Source organism: Triturus cristatus, chromosome 10 (assembly GCF_964204655.1).
Source record: "Triturus cristatus chromosome 10, aTriCri1.1, whole genome shotgun sequence".
In the NCBI taxonomy this organism is placed as follows: domain Eukaryota; kingdom Metazoa; phylum Chordata; class Amphibia; order Caudata; family Salamandridae; genus Triturus; species Triturus cristatus.
In genome coordinates, this window is record NC_140593.1 from 992,118,731 (window position 1) to 992,136,031 (window position 17,301).

The following is a 17,301-nucleotide window of genomic DNA, read 5'->3' on the forward strand; positions in this document are numbered from 1 at the left end:
AAATGCTGCAATTGAGTTTAGCGTAACTATCTCTCTTTTTGGATTACTTCTAAGGTAACTAGGGGAGGCTTGAGAGTTTCACAGTTGCAGGACATCCACTAAGAGCAGCGGCTGTCCTGTCAACATCATTTAGATTTCACTCTAAAAAGGCAAGGGGATATTCGCCAAACTTTAAATCAGGTTCTAAGTTTGGTCCCATTTTGCTTAATCTGAAGAAGGGGGGATACACGTGATGCCTCTGCATCTATAACTTGCTCTCAGGTATGTTAGACGGTTGTATAACACAACCACGCATTCATTTTCAACGCGTTCCTTAACAACTCGGGCGGAACAACAAATGCGTCTGAACCACACATTCCATTTACAACGACTTGCCATTTACTATTCCAACTCCAGTCACCGTAACAGTAGGGAAAGCGTTGGACTTTTAAGTCCAACGCCATTTGACCTAAAGCATGTTGCTGTAACAACTTGCGTTGTATATGTAATGCGTTGTTCAGATGCATTCGCTATTCCACCTGTGTTGAAAAGGCAACGCGTTGTTCGGCGGTTGTTGTATTTGCTGTTTCACGTGTTAGACAGTTCACACATGTCCCCGGGTGTCCGCCAACTCATGTACAGTGGTCTAGGGGACTGCCGCAGTCTATATGAAACCAAATAAACAAATGAATGAATAAATGCCTTGTTACCTGTAGTGTCGAAGCCAAGCATACTCCTGCTCGCGCCGTGATAGTCTGCACTGCCTGCTGAGCCCCAGCTGGTGATGCTCCCAAAGAGGAAGGACAGAGGGTTGAAGGAGAGACACAGGAACATAAAAGCACAGAGTGCCATCCGCGAGCGGTCCAACATTCCGAGACTGGTGGGAGACGGCATCTCCTGCTTCACCTTGAAATTGAGAGAAGGGATTGGGGTTATGACAGATCTTGACAGAAAAGACGACAACTATCAGAAGTTAGGGATAGTAGGGAACACACGTACCACTGAAATATGCGCCCCCTTTAAGTAGTTTGGCAAATGACAAAATATTGTAAAAACTATCCCCCTACTGGGTGTATGGATTCCTGCCCCCTGCGCAGTACACATCAATACGAATCACTAAGCACAAGTACTCTCTGGGTCGTTATGGTAGTGGCTGGTGACAGATGTTATGGTTTCCTGATCTTTCTTTACCCACCCACCCAAGAGTCACTTTGGGAAAAACTGAGGCAACATCGATGGCGAAATGGTAACTCACTTGAAGAGCAAGCATGACGAACCAGGATTTTCCACCACACCATAGGAGTTCTCTGCTTAGAGGCACTTATGCAGGTAGGCTACTGCACACTGCTTAAGATAAAGAGAAAAAAGTGTATCTGGCCCAGCTTTCCGCATAGAGGACCTATCTGGGTGGTCTGGAGAGAAATGGGCACGTTCTGCTCTACAGAGAGGCTCCACAGGGAATATGCCAGGTCTGGTCCAGAGAAAACCAACCTGGAGACACCATTTAGAAGATAGGAGGTCTGGTCCTACTCTCCTATGCAAACCATGGATGTAATGGAAGTGATATGGGATTGAGGAATCTACCCTGGGGAACTACAGTTTTATGGTCTGTAGTCTGTGCGGTTGCTGATGCAGTGCGATATACTGAAATGGACAGATAGAAGTGCCAGTGAATTAGTAATTTGACTACTTTGTGTTTGTGATGTAAAAAGCTGCGGCTGGAGAGACCAAATACCAGCTCCTGCTGTGGCATGTTAGAGGCAACTTACCTGCAAACGTAAAGCAAAATAAAGGGGCTACTTTCATAGTATCATGTACATCGGCAACGAAGCCAAGATCCATTCCTAACACATTGGTTTCTGAAAGGCCCCATGGAGATGTATATAAGAAAAGTCTTCTTTATTCAAGATTCAGAGTCAGAATTAATATAGATTCTTCATGCCACATCACAAGAAGCAGTCTCCGCCGCCCTCTGACACAAATTACTTGTTCACAGGGAACCCTCACAAACCGACAACATCAGCACTAATTCCCAGTGAGATGTCTGGAAAACTGAGGCAGGCCTAGCGCAGCTCTCTTGTTCAAAGGACATAGCTAGGAAACAGGGACACCAACCATAAGATACATGTATAACACAGATGTAGTCCTCCTGCACAGGGCGGACAGGATGGAGTCTTCCTGTACAGAGATATGTGTGGAAAACAGGAGCAGTATAGTGCAGAGAACCGTAACCTTAAGGCGATGGTTTGAGGACAGGAGTAAATCTGACGCGATTCCCATGTAGAAAGAATACATCCAGGAAATGAGAAGATCTGTACTGAGACCCCTAACACAAGTGAGATATCTAGAGGACAAGGTAATTGTGGTGCAACAGATATAAAATAAAAGAAGAACATGGGGAGATGCAGATATTTTTATACAGCGCATACTTAGAGAACAAGGCCAGTCCTGGTGCCCAGCACAGTTAAAAGAGCCATGGGCAGGTCTTGTGATAAGAAGAAGAACCTTCAGGAGATTTCTGGAGGGCGGGTTGGCTCTAGTTCAGCTCATTGGGATACATACTGGTCGTGCTAGGTCAAAACTGGAAATACTGTGTTTCAAGCTTTTTCAAGCTTGTATGGTAGCGTTTTCACATGGGTCAATTACATGATGTACCATTGACAGAAATTATGTCTTATTTGCCTAATTTTATAGCATCACATGTCCTTCAAAAGATTCTTTCAAATGCAAGGTGGGACTAAACACTACACAAGCTCTAAAGAAATGGCCCTCAGTATTTCTCGGTCCAGAAGACGCCTTGGTTCTCCACTAACAGGCAAGTGCTGCTCAGTCGCCTAACTGTACGGTGCTCACAGAAAAATAGCTTTCCAACAAAACATGCAAAAATAAAATAAGGGGCAAAGCAGGGCTTTCAAAAATTCCTCAATATGCGCTCACTAGTAATAATTTGGGATGCAAATGGTATTTACATTTTGCATCAGATGGGATGCAGTGATGCTAAATTTTGATAGTCAGCTTAGGCCCTTTCCCACAACATCAAAATGGACCTGCTGATACCAGTTAATAGTAGCTGCTCTTTTAAAAGTCTGAATACGCTGTGCCACTTGGCACTGTTACACCCCAAGAGTTCCACACAGTGAAGCAATGTTAGATCACCTTTGTTTTTTAGATATGTCAATACCTAATAAAATGTAAATAAATAATGCTAGTTTTACATTCGTGACAAAATTTGTAATGCAATATCACCAGCACAGCCTAACCTAGAACTGACCTCAATATCACAGAAAAGATGGAAGCATGTAATAGTCAATGCATGAGCCTCTGGCTTACACCCACCTTAGCATCCTCGAAGAAGGGGCTCTCCGGTTCAGAATCGCTGCTGCACTGGGACACGGGACTGCCATTGGATGGGGAACCGATGTCCGATGGCGGAGGGGTCAGCACGTCCATCATTTCAGGTTTGATGCCCTCTGCTGGGTCCACGCTGCCAACGCCGGATGCAACCAGGTCTTTCAACGACTCTGCAAGAGGAGGAAGAAACAGTCAAAAACAAGGGTTAAACAGCAAAACAAGATGGCCACTGACAGCTGCTGATGGAATATTTCTCATCGTGCCTCATATAAAAAATCTCTGGAATACAGGCGGCTTTCAGTCATTGAACTCAAACTCTGCAACAAACTTCCAGTTGAGTTCTGCAAATACTAATCTTGTTGGATTTTCCCAAAGCTTTAAACACATGGCTCTTCTGCTAACTTTTCTTCGTGATCAACTAATTGTCTTTTGGGCTTATGTAAAATACTAACCTGTGGCACATAAGATAATTCAATAGGATCATGCTAATGTGTTCCCGTAGTGCTAAAGGAAACCCACAGGGAAAGGTAGCTAAAAACAGCGTATAGGAACCAGTAAAACTACCTGTATTAGCCATCTGCCGCCTCCGCAAAACCACTGGCTTTACATGCTTCAGCTCATTCTGTACTGTTGCATTGCACAATGCTCCTCTACAGTCACACCGCTGGCAAGCTGGCAAAGCTGGTACACTATACCAATGAGTGAAATTTTCTACCACCTACTGAAAGGCACTTTGTGCAGTGCATTTTTGAGAGGCGTTGGGGCTGCAAAACAAAAGACCCCCACTCTAGATGAGTGACACTCTCCAGGGAGTGCCTTGGCATCCACGTCCGGCTGCAATGTACCACTGACTTTCCATGCAAGATGAATATGGTACAGGGGTCATAGTCATAGAGTCTGAAACAGCCCCTGAAGATTATGAGAAACCAACTGCAGTGCTATGGTTTAACCACCTGAGTGAAGCCGGAGTTACTCAATGGCATGCAAAAGGTGAAAAGAGGTCTGCGGAAGCATGTTGCACCGGGGACACAAGCAGAGTCACTATGTACAGCACCCAACAAACTCAAAATGGTGGCATATTCGCTGAAAGTTAGCTGCTCTGATCTTTCTGGGGGCTGCAACCCAATACGCCTGCCCATGTCTCACTACTTACTGTTCTTCTGAGCAGCCATCTTTAGTGCCATGTTCTCCTGTTTCAGCTTCTGATTGGTCTGCTGCAGGTAGCGGATGTAGTCAATGGCCTTTTTCAGAATGGACGACTTGTTCAGCTGTTGACGCAACAACACAAAGTGTTTTAAACCAGTCGTGTCCATTGGGGCTAGAGTTTGAGCAGATGCATTCCCAGCTAGCTGTATAAGCAAGTTTGCATGCGGTCTGTGGCCTACAGCTACAAGCACTAACCATCGCTAGCTGTGCAAACAAATATCTGCGTTAGAAACTGCCATGCTTATTTTCTTTCCTGCACTTTATTATCAGGTACAATCCCTGCAGCCCTGTGCCTTCCCCAGCTATTCAATGCAAACCCACACACTACTCTCAATCCCTAGGAACTATCTCCCTCTCCTTGACCCTCTGCAGATCTAGACAAACATGCGGGTCCTGTGTCATCGTCTATCCATCCATCTCTCATCCTGTGCCACCGTCCACATGCACCGGCCCTGCTGGTCCAGTACCATAACTTTATTATACCACATTTTATAACAGCTTCCCCTCCACCATCTCTGCACTTCCCTATTCTTAGTCCAACCCTGCCATTCAACCACTCTGCCGCCATCTGTCCCACTCATGCTATATTAATGTCTCCTCCTGCGCCGTCGGTCATGTACGAATAGGCCCTGTTTTCCTTCTATCAGAATGTAATTGATTCTGTATCATAACTGACCATCCCATCAGTTCCCCCACTGGAAACCATTCCTTTGGTATGCTGATGTTTTACTGTTAATCATGTTCTCTCGTTTTATCCACTATACCCACGTTTTTAAGGTTCTATATCACCTTCTATTGCTTTAATCCTAAAGTCTCTAGTAAATCTGTACCTGTCATGTCAGTGCTGTATTAAGGTTCGCCCCCACACCTTACATTGTTATTTCATTGAAGACGTAGTGCGTAAATACCTCTTTATGACCACTCTCTATTGATTATGTGACACTCTCCACCAGCTCTCTTCTTAGAATCCCTCTGCCTATGCCCTGCTGGCCCTGCAACACCTTTTCCCACCAGGACTTAAATGCATATGTGGCAGCACCCAGCAGGCTATGAGACATTCTCCACTCCATCCCTCCCTCAATTCCACTCAGCCCCAAACCCTGACCTCTCTCCTTTTAATCTTTCTGTAATCCCAACCTGAGGCCTTGATACACATACCAATCCTTCACTTCCTATATTCCTATTCTGACCCTACCACACAGGCATGTGCTCCCCTTCACACCTCTCGCCCCACACAGCCCTTAATTTCTTCCCATATTCCCCTATGCACCTACACTACCAACCTTGACACCTTTTAGCCTATTATCCCCTTTATTCCATGCAGTTGGTCATCGGACATTTCATTCCATTGGTCATATACCTTGGAGTCTGTGCCCACTATGAGGTCCTTAAGTTCCACAATCTTGTCATTGATGGAAGATCGGTAGCGCTTCTCAATGGCGTTGTGCGCAGTCCGCTTCTCACCCTTGCCATGCAGCATGGTGGGCTTTCCATTCACTGGAATCCTGTTGATGGGTAACTTGTCAGTCTCCATAACCATAGGCATTGTTGTCAGTATGGTGCCTCCGCTCATCAAAGCCTGCAAGAAGAACCGATGGCAACATCACCCCGGTGCCAACAAACATGTAAACAAAGATGCGCAAACCCGCAGAAGAAGATTTAAAATAGAAAATAATACGGCCCCCGTTGTCTGGATAGGACACTTGGAGTCGGGGGTCACTACTATTCAGTAGTGTCACTGACATCACTCCTAAAACTATGCCTATCACTATTATTAAAATATGCCTTCGTCTGTGTAGCTTTCATAGCAGGCGGCCATGGCTATGCTGAATCTATGTCCTTCGAACTGGACCAGAAAGAGAGCCACAATTCTTGGATCGCAATGTACTATTTCACCAGATAAGACCATGCGTACCACCAAGAGAAGTCAGAAGGCAATACATTTACTCAGGGTTTTTATTGTAGGATCTTCCATATCTGCACAATCTCCTCAAAGAAAAGGACTCTGCACCCTTAATAGTTGTCATATTCACATTGATTTGCAATCGCATTGAAACAAACGCAGGTCTATAAAGATTGATGCCTGATAGCATGGAAGCCTTCATTACAGTCCTGCCTCTCTTTCTTTGTGAAACAAAAACAGGAAGAAAAGACTGCTAAAAACTGTAAGGCAATGTGGCCAACAAATCCTACTATGTAAACATTTTTCTTTTGAAGAAGTGGAATATGCTTTTCAACCACTAAGTCCTTTAAAAGCAGGACATTCAATGTGTTCCATTTCTTTAAAAATGTGTGGTGTAGAAAGAAGACTGCCTGATCGGCCTTCCTGATATTATAAACAAAAACAAAAAATTAAGTGAGCATGTCAGGGTAAGGCTTGCACTCAAGCTTTCAAAAATGTTTGCATCAATAAGGGGTGTCTTCTGAATACAAGGAAATTATGAGATAGAGAATTGAACGTAACAAAAAGTGTGATGTTCACTTTAATTTCTGGATGTAAAATAGTCCCCGTGCACTGCAAGGCAAGCAATCAATAGAAGGTGTAAGGATACACAGATTCAGTCAATAGCATGAGGGGAGAGAGCAGTACCTCTCTGGCCTGAGCTAAAATGTGAGTGACAATCTAAAAAAAAATAGATGCTGAAAGAGGTGGATCCAAATAATCCAAGTAGGCACACCCAAAGCTCATGCTATATATAATGTAAGCATTAGGTCTAGTAAGAATACTGCGCTGACAAACCCAGACCCAAAACACTGAAGAAAAGCAATCCAGCGTAAGCATTTTTACAGAAGATTCCTGTTTACTTCTGGTGTTATCTGTGGGACGCAACTTCCTCGAGTTCCGGAAGGAAAAGCTTGTCAGGTAGAAAAATGTTACATTTTACAGTTTTTCATTATTTGTTTTCTAAAGTTGTTTTAACTATCAGTATTATTGCGATACACCGAAAAGCTACATTTTGCTTGCTGACCTCTGACCAATTTTGAATGCTCTGGGGTTTCGGGAAAGAATAATACTGCTTAGCAGTGCCCTGCAGTCTTTGTCTGTTTTGCAATTTCCTTCATATTGTATTAAACTGCTGTTTAATTTCATAGGGTCCTAGGGTCACCTACCGGCACCTGAAGCGGGGTGCTCTGGATGGCTGTGGTAGTTGCGAGTGACGCCATGCCGGAGGTCTTCACTCCGGAGACCACTGCACCAACCTCAGTCTTTACAGCAGTCAGAAGCAGGGAGTCGGCTTTGATGAAATGCGGCTGCAAAAGGACCTTAAAAATGAGAGATAAAAAAATTAAAATTAAAGGAATGTAAAATGCACAAAAAAAATGGAATGAAAGAGTGAAAAATGAATGTAGCAAACAAGGGAGAGAAGGCAACAGCGAAAGAAAAGACTGTAAAAAGACAGTGAGAGGGTCGAGAGGGGGAAAGAAAGCGGCAGGCAGCAAGACAGGGGGTTTGCAAGAGGAAGAGAGACGAGAGAAAGCAGGAGGTGGAGAAGCACATTTTTAGAAAGAAAGACAAAATTTGACAGGCCAATTAAGGAAAAAAGCAGTAGCAAAACAAAATGCTAAAATGGATGACGCAAAATAGGGAAAGAGAACAAGAACAACGACAAAAACGTCACAAGCCCAGCATGAACTCATGAGACAACAACGTGGCAGGAAGTGAGAGACGAAGCGGGAAATCATGTTCATGGTGATGGTTGGCCATTAGAGATCTAAGTGGTACAATTATTTTCATAGAAAACATATATACACACACACACACACACACACGCTCTCTTCTTTTGCATCACATTTTTGTGTACTTTTCGTCTTCAGTCTCTTCCTTTGTGTTGATTTTACATATGTAAATATGTGTTCGAGGCATATGAGCTGCAGATCACACACTAAGCATAGATCGCCATCTGGTGTTGGGCCCGGATGTTTGCACTTGTTTTTGTCTTGGAAAAGTCTTTGGAAGCCACGAGATAGGTGATCCTCCTTTGGATGATAGTGCGCATAGGCATCGGCTCCATCTTCAGATTGTTTTTTTCCGCCATCGGGCTCGGATGTGTTTCTCGCGCTCCAGTTCGGAACCGTCACCGATTCCACTCTCGACGCGCAATTCTTCACCCTTCTCCGGTATTGTTTTCGATCGCGATTCCTAGTCGTCGGGCATCTCTTCAACATCGAAGTCCTCGATTCTGGTCGTCGACGAAGGCCTTCGGGCCTACATGGGCCTTGGTATCTGGCTCATGGAAAGGACGCCATTCAAGAAATGTCTTCAATGTGAGTCGAAATTTCCCCACAGCGATCTGCATGAGGTGTGTAACCTCTGCTTGTCTCCGGAGCACGAGGCCAGAGACTGTGTAGCTTGTGCCTCTTTCCGCTCGAAGAAGACCATTCGAAGTCATCGTGCCAAGAGAACAATGGCTCGCTCGTCGGCACCCATCCCCGATGACATCTTCCAGGAGGGCGTCGATGTACCAGAACAGCAGCACATCGAAGAAGGCCCCGTCAGCGCCTCCAAAGCCGATGATTTCGACCTCAAGGACATCACTCCTGGGCAGCGGGTCGTAAGTAGAGACATCAACCTGACCCCCTCCCTACACCATCAAAAAAGGCTTCGGTCACACCTTCAGCTTCTGGCCCAGGTGCACACCGAGAGACTGCTTCCCATGCCCCGCCCTCGGACCCGGCAAAGAAGCCTAATAAGCCTTCAGGCGACTCGGGCTCGAGTCAGTCTACCATCGGTACCTAGCAGACACCGGCACCGAAAAAGAAACCACCCTCCTCCTCCATGCCGATTGCTGCCTCTACATCCAAGCACTCGGCACCAAAATCTACAGGCACCCAAAAAAACATTTGGAGCCGAGCAAAAAGCCGATCCCTAAAGCTTCGGATTCACACCCTGCGGAGCCGAAAAAAGCCTCGGATCCGAAAAAACACCCGGTTCCACAAGCGGCCACAGAGACTGTAAAACATCCCAGTTCCAAGCCAAAGGAGCACAAAACCGTTTCAGAGTCGGTGCCTCTATCAGAAGAGCTATTTAAACCAAACCCTAAACAGAAAACTCTTCTAAAAGACCCTAAAACTGATCAGCTGAATTTAAGTACAAAGAAGAGACCATTGGATATGCCTGTACCGGCTCCACCACCTAAAAAAAGGGACATTGCCACATCTCCCTTGAGGGTCTCTTCTCCACCACCTTCCCCACCTCCTCCTCCACCTCAACCCCCCCCCCCCCCACCACACCATTCTCCTACACCATCTTCTCCACCAATGGATGATGATGATGACACCTTTGATGACACAGGAAGGGGTGCGGATGATGAGCCACTAGGGGATCCACCTTATTCACCTGACCCCGGGACGATTATAGTACGCCAGATGTCCCTAATGTTTCACAGGATGACATCTACCCCTCCAGGCCTTCCCCTCCGGAGGGTTTTAATCAGCTTCTACACAGAGCTGCTCAATACCACAGGGTTGACTTACATACTGACCCTGTGGAAAAGGATTTACTTATGGACACCTTTGATAACCTACAAAGGTCCACTACTATTCTGCCCATGCTAAAAGGAGTTACCAAGCATGCACCTGAGGTATTTAAAGATCCTGTCAGGGCTAGGGTTATTAACCCCAGGATCGAGAAAAAATACAAGGCTGCCCCAGCAGACCCAGCGTACATTAAGGGCCCCGTGCCACTGGACTCCCTAGTAGTCTCTCATGCTAGAAAGAGGGCCAACTCTCAAACATCAGGGGACGCTCCACCCCCGATAAAGAGTCCAAACTCTTAGACGCCTCTGGCAAAAGAACCGCTTCACAGACAGCTAACATATGGCGTATCACCAACACTCAAGCACTGTTAGCTAGGTACAATAGGGCACATTACGACCAACTTGAAACCCTATTGCAACACCTCCCGGACAAATATAAGGACAAAGCCAATCACCTTATACAAGAGGGGAAACTCATCACCAACACCTCCATTCGTTGCGCGCTGGACGTGGCAGATACTGCCTCCAGAGCTGTCAACACAAGTGTTCTCCTGCGTAGACATGCCTGGCTACGCATTTCAGGTTTCAAACCTGAAAGGACAAAGTTCCATCTTAAACCAACCATTCGATCAGGAACACTTATTTGGCCCTAATGTTGATTCATCCCTTGAAAAGATAAAGAAGGACACTGACACAGCTAAATCAATGGGAGCCTTGCAATCGCAAGCTCCCAGATGTTCCTTTCATCGTCCCTCTTACGAGGGCACCTCCAGAGGCTACTCCTCTGACAACCCCTCCACCTCGTATAAGACTCCCACCCAGTCTACATTCACCAGAGGTTACCAGAGAGGAGGCTACAGAGGCAACAATAACAAAGGTAGAGGCAAGACCAACAACACCCGCTCTGCCTCCACCCCTACCCAATGACTTCCCACCGTTCCCCCCGGCCCATTCCACTCCGGTCGGGGGAAGATTATTATAATTCCTGCCTGTTTGGACCAACATCACCACAGAAAGGTGGGTGAGACAAATCATTCAATCAGGCTACTGTCTAGAACTCACCTCTACCCTCCCCAAACATACCACCCAAAAAGCGCCCAATGTCGTTAGAACATTTATCACTGCTCAAGCAGGAAGTCAATTCCCTCTTACAATAGAGTGCAATAGAACCAGTTCCCCTGCACCAACAAAACACAGGGGTTTACTCTCTGTATTTTCTCATACCAAAAAAAGGACTGCTCTCTGAGACCTATTCTGGACCTCAGATCCCTAAACCTCTACATACAGTCAGACCATTTTCACATGGTCACACTTCAGCAGGTCCTTACTTTTCTTTCACACCGCGACTTCCTTGCCACTCTAGATCTCAGACGCCTACTTCCATATTCCCATTCACACATCTCACAGGAAATATCTCAGGTTCGTAGTGGACGGTCAACACTACCAATTCAAAGTACTACCTTTTGGAGTCACCACAGCACCCCGGGTATTCACCAAGTGCCTGGCGGTAGTGGCAGCTCATCTAAGAAGACAGCACATTTACGTCTTCCCATATCTAGACGACTGGCTCATAAAAGCCAGCTCATACAGTCAGTGTGTACACCACACTCACGCCACTATTCAACTACTCCACGACTTGGGGTTTACAGTAAACCACGCAAAGTTTCATCTACAACCGTCCCACATACAACAGTACCTAGGGCCACAATAGACACCTCCAAAGCGCTCGCTTATCCCAGTCCAGTCAGGATAGCAAGCATGCAAGCCCTCGTAACCAAATTTCAGCCTCAACACTCTCTTCCAGCTCGAGTGTTCATGCAACTCATAGGGATGATGGCCTCTTGCATATTCATAGTGCCTCACGCAAGACTCCAGATGCGTCCTCTCCAAGAGTGCCTAACACGCCAATGGAACCAGGCTCAAGGTCAGTTAACAAATCTGGTGTTGGTAGACGGTCGCACTCACCGCTCTCTGCGGTGGTGGAACACCAAAAACCTTTCCAAAGGGCGCCCGTTCCTAGAGCCAGTTCCACAAATTGTCCTGACAGCAGACGCATCGCTCTCCGGCTGAGGAGCTCATCTTTTATATCACACTATGCAGGGCAGGTGGACTCCTCAACAGAAATTACTCCACATCAACCACCTGGAGTTACTAGCCATATTCCTAGTCCTAAAGGCATTCCAAAAGCAAATATCAGGCAAGGCTGTCCTAGTCCGCACGGACATGACAGCCATGTACTACATACAGAAACAAGGCGGGACACATTCTCTACAGCTCTCTAATCTAGCACAAAGCATATGGAGATGGGCTGCACTGCAGAACATTTTTCTCCTAGCCCAACATGTCCCGGGAGTCCAAAACAACATAGCCGATCTGTTAAGCCGTCAAACGCAACAGATTCACGAGTGGGAACTTCAGCCGCATGTTCTTCAACCATTTTTTCAAATATGGGGCCAACCACACATAGACCTCTTTGCCACACACGAAAACGCCAAATGCCCAACCTTCGCCGCCAGAGTCCCACACCCATTGTCCAAAGGCAATGCGATATGGATGAATTGGTCAGGCAGATTTGTGTACGCTTTTCCACCTCTCCCACTCATTCCATTGGTGGTGCGAAAGCTACAGTAACACTCACTGACTCTCATTCTAGTTGCTCCAACTTGGGCCAGACAACCGTGGTACACCACATTACTGGAACTCTCTGTGGTTCCGCACCAAAAACTGCACCTCTCCCCACGCCTCTTAACCCAGAACCGTGGAGAGATCAGACACCCAGACCCAGCTCAGTTCAACCTTGCGATCTGGCTCCTGAGGTCTTAGAATCTGGTTACCTTAACCTTCCCCCTGACTATATGAACATTATTAAGGAGGCTAGACATCCCACCACTAGGGCCTGCTATGCAGCCAAGTGGAAAAGATTTGTTATATATTGTCATAACAACACCATCAATCCCCTAGATGTGTCTATCCAACACATCATAGGTTACCTCCTACATCTCCAAAGGTGTAACTTGGCTTATACATCTATTAGGTTGCCCCTCGCTGCCATAGCACCCTATTTACAAAATAGGCAACACTTATCACTTTTCAGAGTACCTGCCATCAAAGCATTTATGGAAGGCCTCAAAAGAATAATTCCTCCCAGAGTACCACCGTCACCTGTGTGGAATTTAAACATAGTTCTCACAAGACTAATGGGTCCTCCATTTGAACCTCTACATAAATGTGATCTACAGTTTTTAACATGGAAGGTTGCTTTTTTAGTGGCCATCACTTCTCTTAGAAGAGTTAGTGAGCTCCAAGCACTATGCATTCAGGAACCTTTCTTACAAATACACCATAATACGGTTGTTCTACGAACTAATCCTAAATTCCTCCCTAAGATTATTTCTCCCTTCCACCTCAATCAGTCTGTAGAGTTGCCAGTGTTCTTCTCGCAACCACAAACAGTCGCAGAAAGAGCTCTTCACACTCTGGATGTCAAAAGAGCACTGCTTTATTACATTGAGAGAACAAAACCTTTTTGCAAGACAAAACAACTTTTCGTATCCTTCTCACCATCACATAAAGGTAACCCCATATCAAAATCTGGGATAGCAAGGTGGATTGCCAAATGCATACAAATTTGCTATCATAAGGCAAAACAAGCATTGTCAGTTCCCCCTAAAGCCCACTCTACCCGAAAGATAGGGGCTTCAATTACATTTTTAGGGAACATTCCCTTAGATGACATCAGCAAAGCAGCTACATGGTCTATACCGCACACATTCACAAAGCACTATTGTGTAGATGTGCAAACTAAACAACAAGCTAGTGTGGGCCAGGCTTTACTCAAAACATTATTTCAAACTACTGCAACAGATATTGGTGGTCGCTGCTAAGGAGGCGTACTGCTATACAATCTATGCTTAGTGTGTGATCTGCAGCTCATATGCCTCGAACGGAAAATGCTACTTACCAGTATGCATCTGTTTTTGGCATGTAGAGCTGCAGATCCACACACGCCCACCCACCTCCCCGGCTACCTTTATCTGTTCCAGTATTATCTTATTTAGATACAGCATACATGGGCATCTTTTCTGTTTCTCACAAAACTCCATCATTTCCCTTCTGGCGAAAAACAATCTGAAGATGGAGCCGATGCCCATGCGCACTATCATCCAAAGGAGGAGTCACCTATCTTGTGAGTTCCAAAGACTTTTCCAAGACAAAAACAAGTGCAAACATCCGGGCCCAACACCAGATGGCGATCTATGCTTAGTGTGTTGATCTGCAGCTCTACATGCCAAGAACAGATGCATACTGGTAAGTAGCATTTTCCTTTTAATTTTTCAATAACTTTTTTTTGTGTTGATTTTAAACTTGTAATTATGTATTTAATTTTAAAATAACTTTTATTAGTTTTTAACAACGGAAGGAACATGTTACATGTCTCAAGAGTAGAAAGACAACAAATCACCTCAAACAAGATGCACATATCACCCTTTTAGTCCCTGTCTGTCTCAGAGAAATAGAAAGAGGAAAATATTGCTCCAAATTACTGTGCACAAAAGGTTTCACTCTCACCAACCTCTGTGCCGTCTTAAAACTTAACTGTTTGTCTAATTCAGCTGCTTATTGGTAATACAGGAAACAACACTGACTGTGAATTCCTTTGTTCCCCATCCTCAATTCTCACAACTCAAGGTTCATGTTTTCTGTGGGTCCCTGTGGTCCTATTTCCAAGATTTACAGATTACCATCTACCCTTTAGTAGTCTTGTTACGTTCCTTGCTATTGGTCACTGTTCTTCCAGACCTCTGTTCTTCCACTTCCTGGCCTCATATTTCCAATCTGTGCTCAGCATTCATCCTGTCTTCTTTTCTTCCACCTCCTGGTCTCGCTTCCCTGGTTTTGTTCACCGATCTTCTTGTCTTCTGTTCTCCCACCTCATGGTCTCCGATTTCCAGGTTTTGTTCACCGATCTTCCCATGTTCTGTTTTCCCACATCCGTTCCCAGATTGCCTGGTTTTGTTCATCAATCTTCCTCCCTTCTGTTCTCCCACCTCCTAGTCTCAGATTTTCTGGCTTTGAACAACTCCTTTTGATTCCATTCATCACTACCTAGTCGGGCTAGGTCTTACTTTCTTGCTTTGAGTCCAATACCCACTTAATAGCAACAGATTCCCAGACTTCTGGATACACCAACTAGCTCATTGGGTGCAAGTCTCTGACCTCTGAGAACAGTCTCAGTTTGAGACAGCCTCAACAGCGCTATTGACCCAATAGAGTCTCATCCAAAGACTATGATTTTTCTCTGTTATTTTAAAGTCCAATTAAAAACCTCACTTGCATGGATTCCTGCTTTCTGTAATCTCTGTTTTAAGTTCCAGCACTGCCTGTCTCATGCTCTTACACTTCTTGTCTTTCGCTTTCTCTTTTATTCCCAAAATGTATTAAGCGAAATTCTGTATATGGTTGATGCCCTCAGGTTGATCCGAAAGTTTCGGCTTACATGTTGTGGTCAGGCGGACAGCTGGCCCGCACTGTGATCTACCTGAGGGTTGGATAGACCTTTGTTTAACCCCTTGTGTGCTGATGACAGCTCCCGGCCGTCGTGCATCACGGTGGGCGAGTGCGCACGACGGCCGGGACCCGTCGTAATCCCGGCCACCGTTTATTTCTCCCGCACAGCGGGGGAAATAAACCCGCACCCAAGGGGTTAAGTTACAGAGAAAACCTTCCCCTTTGGGTGTAGTGTGCCCAGTTACAGAGAGGGCCTAATATAGTATCGTTCTGGTTCATGGGAAACAAAAGCTGGCACCAGAACTTCTGCATATAATGCAGTTACTTTCTCCAGCTCCTATTTTGTGTCACCTTTCTATTTATTTTGAGGTTGTATACTCCCTGCATTCTCACTCTTCTTTTAAATCTATGCATTTCCTGTCTTGTTTCATAGATATATGTCTCTTGTTCCATTCTCATATCAACTTGAGCAATCAAGCTTGTTAGCTCTGCTCACTTTTTGTCTTGTTCAGAAGATCACTATGTCCTTTGTTGAGGTTTTGCACTTTCAGCCACAATAGCCTATATTTTATACTGTGAGCATGCACTGAGCACCTTGGTGCTTTGTCTTGAGTCAGGCAACACTTTTTGACTTGAGTTTAGCACAAGGACATCTTTTCTTAAGTTAATGTGCTTCCAGCCCTGACTTATCACACTTCAAGCCTCAAGTTCCTGCACTTTATGGTTGAGTTTGTGCAAATTTGAGAGTTCCTTCACTTCGAAGCTTGTTCTTGTGCAAACTCCTGGCACGAAAGCGCACTACTTGCGATGAACATATGATCTGTCTGTCCTGAATGCATGCAATTCCAGTCTGAGTTTTATGACTTTGATCTGAGTTTGGGTACTTGCTGCTTCAGTCTTGCGCATTTCCTGCATTGACCTAGTGCATTTCCAGTCCTGAACATGTGATTCTGTTGATATGTCATGTTAAAGTATTTGATAAAATGCTCAATCTGTCACTGGTACGGCATCAGTCGTCGGAGGATTACTTTCTAAGCGGTTTCCACGGTTTGTCACAACTCAGCGTGTGATTCAGCCTGTGAAGAGGCGCCTTCAGTACAGTGAATGCGTTGGCTTAAATCAGTTGTGGGTGAAAGTTGTTCGCATTTGATCCATGAGCTCAAACAGCTGTAGAAAATCCCTTACAAATCTAACCCTATCAGAAGTATGTGTGAGTAAGCAACTGGTGTTCCTTGAACTTATGTATTTCTTGTGTTCACTTGCTGATTTGAGTTTGGACACTTCCTGTCTGGACTCTGTGCACGCCTAGCCTTATCTAAACACTTCCTGGCCCCACCCCCCACACCTACCTGCTGGATGTGTGGCGAGCCAGCTTGGCCCGAGCTCATGGTGGTGGCGGTCAGAAGTTGCTGGGGAGAGATGTTCTGCAGCTGAGCATGGATGGTAACCGGCTGCATCTGCTGGGGTGAGGTCGCCAGATTTTGCAACTGTTGCACTGGTACCGCCTGCTGCACAGCTACATAAAATGAACGGAGGACAAAGGAGAAAGTAACAGGACATCAGAGTAGCAACCAGTAATATGGCTTTGTCACCATCAACAACAAATCTCGTGGCAGCCATGTCCATGGGTTGGACCTGGGCTTTAAATCCAAGGTTCAACACGTGGGCTTTTCTTTTACAGACAGCACGGACTGCTCTTGGCCAGTTTCCGGCGTCCGGTTGACTTCATCAGATTTCCAAAGCAGGTATTCATGACTTTTCTGTGAAGATAAGTCAACAC

At 45.5% G+C, this 17,301-nt stretch overlaps 1 protein-coding gene across 6 annotated transcripts in view; it reads right to left on the minus strand.

Annotated features, from left to right (window-relative positions):
* The window catches only part of SREBF1 (sterol regulatory element binding transcription factor 1), a 109,170-nt gene that overhangs the window by 37,476 nt on the left and 54,393 nt on the right, over positions 1 to 17,301 (minus strand). For all 6 annotated transcript variants that reach the window (XM_085628943.1, XM_085628948.1, XM_085628942.1 and 3 more), the window contains exons 3-8: positions 16,871 to 17,037; positions 7,648 to 7,800; positions 5,897 to 6,115; positions 4,484 to 4,598; positions 3,316 to 3,500; positions 690 to 885 (exon numbers count right to left, since the gene is read on the minus strand). In XM_085628943.1, the coding sequence (XP_085485069.1) occupies positions 690 to 885; positions 3,316 to 3,500; positions 4,484 to 4,598; positions 5,897 to 6,115; positions 7,648 to 7,800; positions 16,871 to 17,037 (1,035 nt within the window). The remainder of the gene's footprint in view (positions 1 to 689; positions 886 to 3,315; positions 3,501 to 4,483; positions 4,599 to 5,896; positions 6,116 to 7,647; positions 7,801 to 16,870; positions 17,038 to 17,301) is intronic.